The 12,819-nt window shown below is 42.2% G+C and overlaps 1 protein-coding gene across 1 annotated transcript in view; it reads right to left on the bottom strand.

Annotated features, from left to right (window-relative positions):
- Positions 1–2,162: 2,162 nt before the first annotated feature.
- Positions 2,163–12,819, bottom strand: part of SLC9A4 (solute carrier family 9 member A4) — an 86,429-nt gene continuing 75,772 nt past the window's right edge. Inside the window, exon 10 of the mRNA XM_045283821.1 lies at positions 2,163–3,192. Within this exon, the coding sequence (XP_045139756.1) occupies positions 2,849–3,192 (344 nt within the window). The 3' untranslated portion in view covers positions 2,163–2,848. The remainder of the gene's footprint in view (positions 3,193–12,819) is intronic.

Below are 12,819 nucleotides of genomic sequence, written 5' to 3' on the forward strand. Positions count from 1 at the left end.
TCAAAACCATTCAAACATGCAGATAAATGCAAGGACTTTAATTGAGGAACACAGCCACCAGCCCAAAACTCATGGAGGAAGACTGGGATTTTGTGGCTTGTGTGTCTAACTTTTTTTTTTTTTTTTTGAGGATGAAGGTTTTCAAGGGCTAGCCCTCTGGTGACACCGGCAGAGAAGGTGACTGCTCCCTGGACAGAAGCCAGACTGCCCCCCATCCCCCTGATACGAACCCGCCCATGGTTTCCTTATCTCCCTGAGATGCGATTTTGAACAAAACACGTTTCTCTACACTGAAAAGGAAACTCCCTCTCTCAGCTGCGCTGTTGGGCGCCTATCAGAGCAACGCCTCCTGTGAAACCAATCCCCAAGCATCCCGCGTGCCTGTGCACAGGCCGCCAGCCCCAGAGTGGACTGCTGCTGGACAAGGACCGTGGAGTAGAGGGCAGATCACACTGCACATTTGCAGCAATAAACTCCTAGCTGTCCAGTCATCTCTGACGCATGGTGACCCCATAGGCCACCTGACGGGTAAAACAATACTTCATGGGCTTTTGATGGCGGTTGGGGGAGGGAAGTAGATTACGGGGCTTTTCTGTTTGGGTGGACTCCAACGTACAACTTGTCAGGTAGCAATTACTGAGGACATTAATGGGTGGTACCCATCAGGAGCTTCTTCTTCTTTTTAAAGTATGATTGAAAAAAGTGACTCTGACTACAGGAGCCCCAGCAGGATCACAGGCACTTCCCCGGTACAGGCAGCCTCGGCCGCTGTCTAGATACTCCGATGGCCTAAAGAAAAGCAACTTCGTGAGGACTTCTGCGAACTAAGGGGACGACTTTCACTCTGTTCTCTAAACCCACCAGTTTTCTCCTAAACGCCACCAACAGATTAGCAAAGCACCGCAGAGTTAGAGCAGTGGTTCTCAACCTTCCAAATGCTGTGACCTTTCATACAGCTCCTCATGTTGGGGTGACCCCTCCCCCCCAACCATAAAATTATCTTTGTTGCTACTTCATAGCTGTAGGTTGACGAATGTTATTAATTGGGAGACCCCTGTGAAAGGGGTTGTGACCCATAAATTGAGAACCGATGTTTGATGGGTTCCACTAACCAGAGGGCAACTTAATAAAAATTCAAGAAAAAAAGAACAAAAGGATAAACCTCCAAATTAAAAAGAGACATACTGAAAAACAAATGAAATATAAAAGAAACAAAGGATCTTCCCTGATCTTCAGACCATGTGGAGGTACTGATAAGTCTGTCCAGGAGCTCTGGTGGCGCAGTGGGTTGGGCCTTGCACTTGGAACCACATGGTCTGAGTTTCATACATGCCAGTTTCTCTGCAAGGGGAAGATGAGGCTGTGTCTGCTCCTGTGAAGATTAAAGTTTTGGACCCCCCAGGGGAAGATCTATCCTGTCCAGCAGGGTCTCTATAATGTGAGAGTTAGACTTGACTCAGTGTCAGTGGGATTAGGTCAAGTCAACCTTGACTCATAAGGACTTCCGGTGACAGAGCAGAACTGCTCCATCAGATTTCACATGCTGTCATCTTTTATTGGAGTGGATCACCATTTCCGCCCCCAGCACAGCCACTGGGGGGATTGGAACTACCACCTTTTGGAGGAGCAGTTGAGTGATGCTTAACAGTTGCATCACCTGGGTTCCAGTAGGGATACATGCACATTTTAGCCATATATTACCACAAGTGACAGACAAGTTAAATGGCATGTCCAAAGAAGTACAATCCCTGGTCATGTTCTGAGGAAAAATCTAATTTAAATTAAGGCAGACCAATGGAGCCGGTAGAATTTGATCATGGCTTTTCAAGATGCATAGAATTAAACACTTTGGAGAGGGTAGAGATGTCAATACAATGATTCAAAGGTATTTCAGTTAATTGATTAGTACAGGTTAGTTATTGGGCACAATGAACAGTATTTAATAACATGCATTTATTGACAGGTGGCTGACCAGGAGGGAGAGCAGGAAAGGAGGGAGGAAAGACGAGGCAGTCTAGGGAAGTTGTCAAGCTGAAGTGTGTAGCCCAAGGTGAAGTTTGGAGATGAGGAGAATGGAAAATTAGGCTGGAAAACAGTTTTAAATCCTAGGACAAAATATCACACCTCACAAAGCCACTCCTAATAAATACTTGTTCATATCATTGTTATTAAAACCTATTTATTGCTGTTTATCTTTAGTGTTTTAAAAATAAATATTCAAATCATAAAATAGACTACAAACTCACTGTTGACAGATGAATCATATCTTCTTCAGTATTAAATCTATCTATAGTTGACACTGATTAAACATCGAAATGTTATTTGAACCCTCTCCAGAAACACAAGTATGGCATATTGAATATCACAATCAAAATTGAACACTTCAATTGGGATAGAGGACAATCCATTTGGGGGGGGGGGGGTCACCAACTAACCATGTGACCTTGGGCAAGGTGTCCTTTTCTGTAAACACAGGGGTTGGGCTCAGCCTTCTGATGACTAAAGGCCCTCTTAGTTCTAATTTTGTTATGAATTACTGGTAAATCATGCCTGCATCTCCATATATGACATGGGTCAAACATTCCTGATGTAAAGCTCTAAAGAATTCTTTGTGAATGGTCCCTGGGATAATTAACTTCCATCAATCGCTGGGAAACAGGAAGCAAACTATGCAGCAGTCTTTAACTTCCCTCCCAGTCTTCTGAGAAATCGCTCTGTCACTTCACATACAAATGTCTACTGGCTTGAGGAAGTTAACCCAGTTAGAACATGCTTCTTACACAAAACAGAAAAAAGAAAGAAAGAGGACCTCCTGAAAAATACGGGAACAATTCTGGAGACAATAGAACTATTTTCTTTGGAGTAAAGGACGGTGGGATTTGTGGTGTTCCCTGCCATTTCTGTGCTCGGCTGTCCAGCTGGACCTCTCTTCCTCACTCTCCTCTCCAGATTCGTACTCCTCGTTCACTGCATGAAAGAGTTGTGTGGGCCGCAACGCTGCCCTCCGGATCCTGCCAGGGTGCTCTTCTTGGCTTGTGTTTGTTTGATCACCAACGCTGAATGGCGGCCCTCCTTTGTGTAAGCTCCTCAGTGGGATAGCTTCTTGGGGTGGCCACCTGTCCTGAAACGGCCTTGTTGGAGAGTGTGCATTGAAGATGATGGAAGGGGACCCTGAATCACTGCTGTCGTCACCTAGAAAACCATGGTAACAAGATGAGAAGAACATAAAGCCATATAAGGGCATTCAGATTTAATAGAGAGATGGCAAGAATTTCGAATGGAGCCAAGGTTTTTTGTTTGTTTGATGTTTTTATGTTCTAGCTCTTAGAGTCAACTTTTTTATCAATATATTTTCCCTTTCCGTGGTCACTACCCAAAGTGGGTGGGAAACAGTCAATTTAAGCAATATATTAAGCTTGTAGAAATACATGGACATCACTGAGCCAGTTTTCCTCAGGTGACATGAGGGTATCAATTCATCAGATCAATCTGATCTTATAATGCTGGGTGTTGCCCAGGGGCACCAAGAAAAAGACAACGAAAATAAAGGGTGCATGGTACTGCTCTGTAAATTTAGTTGGTTTTACGTTGGCTTGGTCTTGAATCAGTGATTGCCAGAAAGCATGACGTCTGAGTTTCCTACCTTTCACTGCTGAGTAGGAAATATGATAGAAGCAGAGATGTGAAGAACCCCAGCAGGGAACTGTGTCAGCCAAAACAACAGTGATGGAATGCTATTTGTCAAAAGGAGGTGACTAAGCAAATGCACTGGGACTGGCATGCAATGGAGTGATAATTAAGGCTTTGGGTCAATTTAGCTAGGTCAGGATTCTCAGTGATTTAGCTGTTAAAAGGTAATAATCCCACATGGTGAGAGCTAACATATATGAACACAAAGAAACCTGCTATTGATTGATTCATCTGCTAGCTATTAAATGAAATGAAGTTTTTCCCTGGGAGGTTGGCTTGGCTTACAATATACATGGATGCTGTGGAAAAACTTGCTTGCTTTTTAGTGGGTCAGGATCCTGGCTTGTCATCTGACCTCGGGTTCTTTACATTAGAGTCAGTGGTCTGCTGGACTGTCTGCCAACAATGGGAGGCCCCAGTCATTTGTCATCTTACCTGACAACCTTGGATTCATTTGCCTCTGGAGCCAGAAGCCTGCCATCTGCCCTCCCAATCCTGAGTTCACCAGTCTCTGAAGCTGCCCCAATTAAGAAAGTTTCCAGCTTGACCCCCACCTGCTGCCTCCCTCTACAACTCCCATGATAACAAACTCTTTCTATAAATATGTGTGTATGCTTTATGTATATAGAGAGCAGGTTTGTCTACTCTAGAGAACCCGGCTGAAGACAGATGGCAATAATGATGATAACATGTTTTTAAAATCACAACTGTGTCGATTATGATTCCTGGTGACCCTATAGGGCAGAATAGACCTAACCTATAGAAAATCTAATGCTGTAACCTTTACAGAAGTAGACTGTTTCTTCTTTCTCTCGTGGGGTGTCTGGTGCGCTGAATTGCCAACCCTTTGCAGCTTAATCATTGTGCCAATAGGACCCCTAATGATAATAACCGCTATTTATTGAGAAATTACCATGTTTCTGTCAGTGTCTAGAATTCCAGATCATTTTATGTATGTCCTTTGAGATGAGTGAAATTGTGGTCCTCATTTCATTGCTAGAGAGGCTGAGGTTTCTCAAGGTGACAAGGTGAAGTCACTTTTTAATATCATACAGCTCATATAGACGGAACAGGAACTCAAGTAGAGCCTTTCTAGTTCATTTTTAAATGTGGTATATGTGGGTAGTAGAGGGTAAGTGGTAGAACTGTTGCCTTGGGCAGAAAACCTGGGCTTGATTCCTAGCCAATGCGCATCACCACTTTTCTGCCGGTGAAGGACCGTGTGTTGCTGTGATAATGAGCTCGTTTCATTAGAGCTTTCTGATTTGGATGGACTAGGAAAACAGGCTTGGACATTTACTTCTGAAATCCAGCCAATGAAAACATAATAGACTCCAATAGTCTGTGTGATATGCACATTACTAAGGAGATGATGTAGGACCAAGCATCATTTTATTTGGATATCCATGTTGTCCAAGTTGGACGTGACCTGAAGACAACCAAAAATATTAATGTGCAGGTTTTTTAAAATGAGGGGAACTCTGATAGTTATATAATGTCCCTCTCCGATTACCTTCCAAATAGCTAATCACTTATATGACCTTGCCCTTCTCCTATTCAATGTGTCTATGTTTCAGAAGTATGTAATATATTCCACACATTTTATTTATTCATATTTCCTTGAATTTTAATCTGATAGATTTATTTCCCCTTCACATATTGCATAACACATGCCTCTCAAGTCAGTTCCAACTCATAGTCCATAGCCAACCTGCAGAATTGTGTAAAACTTCCCTTTGAGTTTCTGAGGCTTTACAAAAGCATGGGGCATCTGCTAGGTTCAAAGACCTCATGGCTAACAGCCCAACTCGTAACCCCACCCACTCTGTCACCAGAGCTCTGAGAATCTGGATATTTTAATATACCTTCAAGAAAATCAGAAAGTAAGTTTCCTTTTCTCACTTTCCGGGTGCAGTCGTTAGCACCAAATGTTGGGGTTGGAATGTCCCAGTTGCTGTGCAGAAGACAGATGACGTCATCTCCTTCCAGAAAGATTTGCATCCTTAGAAATCCTATGGGGAATTTCTACACTAGCCTACAGAGTGTCTATGAGTCAGAATGAAGCATTTGTTTCACTCCTTACACGCACACATACTGCCCCACAGCTAGAACTAATATGCCCAAAGGTTAATACTTCAGAAAATCATTTTTAGGAGCTGGAACACCAGAAAATCCTTAAGTATTCTGTGTAGAAATTGTTTGTTTTTTAAAATGGGACTGGAAATATTTTTACAATTTAAAAATTTTGATTAAATTTTAAAAATTAAACTTAAACACACTTTTAAATGTGTTTAAAACTGTTTTTAACATGTGGCTGAGAAGCCAAAGGAAAGAAGGAATGGTGGGGACTGTGCTTCATCCTTCTTTGTATAATTTTCCTTCCCATGAACAGCCCAGGCCAGTGCCATTCCAGGGACAGGTCAACGCATTCATCCTCTGCACAATCGGAATATCGATTCTTCTGTTTTCTGCCTTAGTAAGGGAAGGAAAAGAACATAGAGATCAAATTTTAGTGAAACCATAGACAGGCCTATAAAGTGACAAAGGCCTGTAAAGGGACAAAATAACACCAAGAAGGAGGTGCACTCAACCCTAAGGGACCAAACTGGCAGCCATTTGCTCTCAAACAAAGCACAGAGGACCGGAAGGGGCAGGAAAGAATACTATTGCAAATGGGGAGCCCAAGGAGGAAGTGGGAAAGATGTTGTTCATGTAATGAATAAAAATGTGCCTTCACTGTTGAGTGGAAACTCAATATACTCTTGAGCTGTTCAATTAAACTACAAGATGAAAAAAATGGAATAAAAATCAAATCAAATTCAGTACTGTCATCTCAGGACCAGGCAGAGCTGAATTATGTTGCTGCTATTATTGTTGGACACCCCTGAGCGGGTCGGACTTAGAGGGTATTGGAGGAGCGTCTAAACTCAGAGGGAGCCCGTGTGTGGGAAGAGGACAGGCTGGCAGTGGAGGCTCCATGTTAAAGTCGTGACACCAGCCTAGCTTCCACGTTGGATTTTAAAGCTGCCTTTTCTAACAGCAGTTCCTCTCATTTGGATGTCCTAAGGGAGACAGTCTCTTACTCTGACATCTGGAAGGTGCCGGATTTCGCATCTATTCTCAAAGTCTCTCTCCATCGTAGTCCAAGAGAGGCAAGATGTGATAAATGATTCCCCAAAGGGTCTTGGTGCAAAGTATTACCACTACATCTTGCCATGGGCCTCCAGAAGCTAACATAAGTGAGAAAGAAATTTTTAGAGCCGGTTACCAAGAAAAACCTCCCTGCCACTGTCCTGTGACCATCCTGCAATAGACGGAAGAACTCCACCATTTGAGATGACAGTATATCAGATGGAAACACGGTCTAGTCCTCTCTCATCCTCACAATCGATGCCCAGTCACTGCGTCAGCCCATTGCTTTGAGGGGCTTCCTCAATAAAGGGTGTAAGAGGATAGAAGTTAGCAACATACAGTAAGTAGAGGCCTAGAAACCCCAAGGGTAACCATGCCCCTTTTCTCTCTTCCCCGAGGTTTCAAAGCCACCCAAGGGTGCAAGAGGAGTTCCGAAGCTGCATTTATCTGTCAGGAACAAGATAGGCTCTGACTCTGGGGGGAAAGGGAAAGACAGGAAGGAAATGGCTCTCTGAAACACAGCTTGTTGAGTAAAGGCTGATTGCTTTAGGGCCATCTCTCTTGGTGTTGTTCTCTGCCTCCCTGAACCCTCCCAGCCCTTTCTTTTAACTGCAGGCTCCTGGCATGGAACATATCAGCAGGGACACCCACTGGAAGAGCATTTCACTTCTGATGGATTAGTGGTGGAAAGATTTATTAAGAGCAGCAAATAAGCATCTGATACAGGGCGGGTAGAGAGCACAGAAAATAGTACTGGAGAAGTCGAATCAAATGATTGAGGAAAGCTTTCAAGATCTTCATTTGCTAATAGAGCCTGATACCAAATGAGAAGAAACTGCACACACTCAGTAATAAATAGGATGTGGATGTACAAAACATGAACCCAGGAAAATCTGAAATCATCAAAGTCACGTTAGAAGAGACTCTGAGAGTTGTTCTTGAGGACTGAATCCCTAACTCTAATGGGAAAAATGATTAAATCAATGAGCTCAAGAGAAAAATCTGAAGGAACAAGATAGGCAAAGGAACAAGAATGACAAAGTAGTGAATGAAATATGGATCTTGTGTTAAAAAGGCAAATGGGAAAAACACCCTCGCAAGTTCTCAAGCTAAAAGAACTGAATAAAAATTTCACTCTCTGGTTGCAATATTGAAGAATTCTATTCAGAAAATACTGAATGATGCAGGAAGCACAAAAAAGATAGAAGGGATGAACAGAGTCACTGTACCAGAAGGGAGTGGACTCTTCAAGCATTTCAAGAAGCAGCATATGATCAAGAAGTACTGAAGGCCTGGAGGAGATATTGAAACTATTGAAGGAGGCAGTATTGAAGGAGGTGAGCCAAGCTTCACTGGAGGTATTGGTAAAAAATTGCCTCCGGTAACTGACAGAATATCAATGGAAATGTTTCAACAAATTGTTACAGGACTGAGAGACTCACTCGTCCATACCCACAAATTTGGCAGACAATTTGCAACAGATCTATATTCCAAAGAAATGTGACCCAACAGAATATGAAAGTTATTAAACAATATCACAAATATTACACACCAGTAACATTTCACTGAAGATCATTTTGCCTGGTGGGGTTTGATCAAGTGCAAGGCTGTCAAGAGGAATTACTGAGAGCCAAATGAACATTGAACGTGATAGTGGGACAGGAGTAAAGTAAAAGGAAATAGAAGAAAGAACTTGGAGGCAAAAGACATTTATAGAGGCAGAAATATAGGCATGTATATATGTAAATTTACTAATATATGTGGTAGTTACATGATCTGTTGTCAATTTGAGACTATTAAAAGTGAAGGGATGGAGTATGTAGCCTGTCAAGTAGACCACAGCTTGATGACCTCATTTGTAGGCGCTAAGGACATAAATAGCTCACTGATGGCAGGACACACAGACTCTCTGCTTGGTATTCTTGGTGACAAGACACATTGAGCTACACTAGAGCCCTGGAGCTGGAGGAGCCACGTGGAGACCCACACCAGCACTGAAATACTTCTAGTGACACTAGATCCACAAGACTTTCCACGTACTGGCCTGTGATATTCCTGCATTTTGTGTCATTGCATGTGTTTTGTGAGTCTGAAGAGAAATTTAGAGATTGGTATCGGACATATGGGCCAATATCAGACTTGTGGACTTGATCTGGACTGGTGGGGATGTTTTCTTGTATATAAAGCTCTTTCTTATACACATATGAATGTCTCTGGATTTGTTTCTCTGTTCAACCCAGACTAACACAACACATAATGATAGGGATATAGGTCTCTGTACAAATATATTTATATATTAAGTATCAAGGTAACAGATGTACATTGGGCCTCTACTCAAGTCAATGCAAGAATACTTTGTTCTAATAACTTGACATTCTGTGAGGCTCACCTTCCCAACAGGATTGCAGAAGTCAAAATGGGTACATAAACAAATGTGGTAAAGAAATAGTTGATGGTGCCCAGCTATTAGACGATATAGCATCTGGTGTCTTAAAGGCTTGAAGTTAAACAAGTGGCCTTCTAGCAGGGTTGCGATAAAGCCCACATGGAAGAAGCACACCAAGCTTTTTGATCAAGAGGTGTCGACAGGAGCAGGTATCAGGCATCACAAGACCCAAAACAAACAATCATATGGATGTAAATGAGGGGGTTGGAGTGGAGACCCAAAACCTATCTGTAGGCAATTGGACATCTCCTTACAGAAGGGTCACAAGGAAGGGACAACCAGCCAGGGTGTAGTATAGCGCTCATGAAACCCACAACATTCCTCTAATTCTTTAATGCTCCCCTCCTCCACCCTACACTATCATGACCCCAGTTCTACTTTACAAATCCAATTAGACTGGACTATGTACACTGTACAGATAAGAGCTCTCAACACACAGAATCCAGGACAGATAAACCCCTCAGGAACAAAAATGGGAGTAGTGAAATCACGAGGGTAGGGGGAAGGTGAGGGGAGAAGGGAGAGAAAGGGGGAACTGATCACAAGGATCAACAAATTAACCTCCACACTCACCACCACCACCACCATCACCACTACCACCACCACCACCACCACCCCCTGAGGGGGACGAACAACAGAAACATGGGCGAAGGAAGACAGCAGACGGTGTAAGATATGAAAATAATAATAATTTATAATTTATCAAGGGTTCATGAGGGTGGGAAGGTGGGGGAGGGACGGAATAAAAGGGGAGTTGATTCCAAGGGCTCAAGTAGAAAGAAAATGTTTTGTAAATGATGATGGCAACATATGTACAAATGTGCTTGATAGAATTGTTATAAGAGCTGAAAGACCCCTCAATATAATTATTTATTAAAAAAAGGGAAATAAAAATGATTGAAACAGTATATTGACAAGGAGCTTCCAAAAATTCAAGCTGGATTTAGAACAGGATATGAAATGAACGAGTTCTTTGTTGCTATCAGACAGGTAGTGGCTGAAAGCAGGAAACCAAACTTGCTGTCACCGAGTTAGTGCTGACTCACAGTTCCCCCTGTGGGTTCTGAGACTGTCCCTGCCTAGGGGATACCAAGCCCCGTCTTTCCTCCTCAAAGCTGGTGATGGTTCAGAACTGCTGAACATACAGATTACAGCCCACCGGGTAGCCACCAGGGCTCCTGTCTGAAAGCAAGGAAATCCAGAATATGTTCACTTGTGTTTCACTGACTATGCAAAGCTATGCAGATCAGAGCAAACTATGGATAACATTGGGAAGAACGTAAATTATAAAACATTTCATTCTGCTCATGTGAAACCTGTATATATATATGTATATATATCACAAGAACATTATACAGAACAAAGGAATACTGAATGGTTTAAAATCAGGAAAACTGCACGGCAGTGTTGTGACATTTTGGCTTATTTATTCAATCTGCATGCTGAGCAGATGGACAAAGAGCCAGGCACCTGGACTGGAGAAATGTTCCTTAAGAGTTGGCAATGAGCAGATGATGCCACCATCCTTGCTTGAAAGTGAAGAGGATTTGAAGTACTTACTGCTGAAGATGAAAAGACTACAGCTTTCAATATGAATTGCAACTCAGTGTTAAAAGCAAAACAGAAATAAAAACTCTCACAACTGGAGCAGTAGACAACAACTTGATAAACAAAGAAAGGTTGAAGTTGTCCAGGATTTTCATTTTACTTGTCTTCACGATCAATACTCATGGAAGCAGGGGTCAAGAAATGAAACAAAGAGCTCCACTGGTGAGATCTGCTCCAGAAGACTTTGTCTTGAACAGTGTTGAAAAGTAAGGGTGTCCTTGACTCAGGTGTGCCTGACCCAAGTCACGATATTTTCAACCGCCTTATATGCACTTAAACGCTGGACAATGAATAAGGAAGATTATGAACTAATTGTTACATTTGAATTATGGTGTTGGCAAAGAATATCGACAGTCCCGTGGATGGCCAGAGAAGGAAACAAGTATGTCTTGGAAGAGGTATGTTCAAAATGCTCCTTAGAGGCAAGGATGGTGCTCTGGACATGTTATCATGAACAGACAAACAAAACAGTCCCTGGAAGAGGACATCAGGCTTAGCAAAGCAGAGGACCATCAAACAAGAGGAAGCCTCTTGAAGGGTTGGAGCGACACAGTGGCTTTAACAATGAGCTCGACTAGAACACTTGTGCGGCTGGCAAAGGAGAGGGCAGTGTTTCTCTCTGTTGTACACATGGTCACTCTGAGCGGGACTTGCCTTGATAAAACCAAATAATAACTGGCAAAGTACATCCCACTTCATTACTTTCCCTTTCCAGGTGGCTAATCTACCTCCTCTCCCTTACTGATTCAGAGTAAATGTAGAACCTTTTGATCACGTTTGAAAGAAAGCAGTCTCATCGGGATTAGGATTGTAACCCTAATCGTTTTTTGGATTAATGCCTGTAGAAACAGCATTTTTGCAGTGTTATCTTTCTTTTGGAGGGTTTCTACATCTACTCATGACTTGAGTCTTCTTTCATGTCTTTCAAGCTAATATTAATTTTGTATTTCCTTGGTTCCAAGCACTTTGTAGCAGCTTTTTCTGTGCACTGACTTGCTTTGCCTTAGAGCCAGACTGCTGAAGTAGTGCGTGTCAATGCCATCCTTTTTACAGAGAGAAAAGTAGTTTTATTTTCTTCTACTCACACAGGTTCTTTGTATTTTTTTCCTTGTATTTTATGCCTTTTACTGAGAATATCATGTTAGGAAAGTATGAGTGGTAACATCTATGGAAACAAAAAGACCTTCTCAAGTACTAAACAATCCTCCCCTTGCTGGAATAAACTCCACTTTGCAATGGTATGTTATTTTTTAATGAGATCCATGATAGTCATTGATGTGTTACTGAAAGTTTATAGTTGGCGCTCTAATGAGACTGATCTGTATACCCTACTATTGCAGCCATAGGATACTGATCATCACACTATTTTCATTTCATAAGAAATAACTGCGAGACATTCTTGTTTTCTATACCCTCAAGCATCATGAGGAGCACCAGATTTAAAAACACATTTGTATATAGAAATATACTCTACTCTTTGAGACTCTCCCCTAACCTGCTCAGACTTACATAACCTTGTAAATTCCATGGCTTGCCCAATGAGCGAGCCTACCCTTAGGGTATATGAGTTATTGCCACAGAATGTTAAAACAAATTCCATAGAGAGTCTATACTTAAACTGTCTTCCAGCTCTTTCCCTCCTGTTAACCTGTTTCTTTTGAACCCTTTCCTCCCAGGGAAAGTATCCCTTCAGAGCAAGTGAATATGGGTTTTAACCAGATCTGGTCAGCTGAGCGTGCACAGAAAGGAGACTGACTGGCAACCAGAACAAAAGAGCTTTGTCAAGGAACACATAGTTGATGGACAGATCACTAGACCAACTAAAACAACATTTAGGAACAAATAGGCAGACAAGCTACTTTTAGACAAGAATTGTACCCATACCCTAATGCATATTCATGACCATTCCTCACAAACATGTTGCATATTCTATGACCACCTCA

Source organism: Echinops telfairi, unplaced genomic scaffold, assembly GCF_000313985.2.
Source record: "Echinops telfairi isolate 266 unplaced genomic scaffold, ASM31398v2 ScPeMD7_7467;HRSCAF=8505_1, whole genome shotgun sequence".
In the NCBI taxonomy this organism is placed as follows: domain Eukaryota; kingdom Metazoa; phylum Chordata; class Mammalia; order Afrosoricida; family Tenrecidae; genus Echinops; species Echinops telfairi.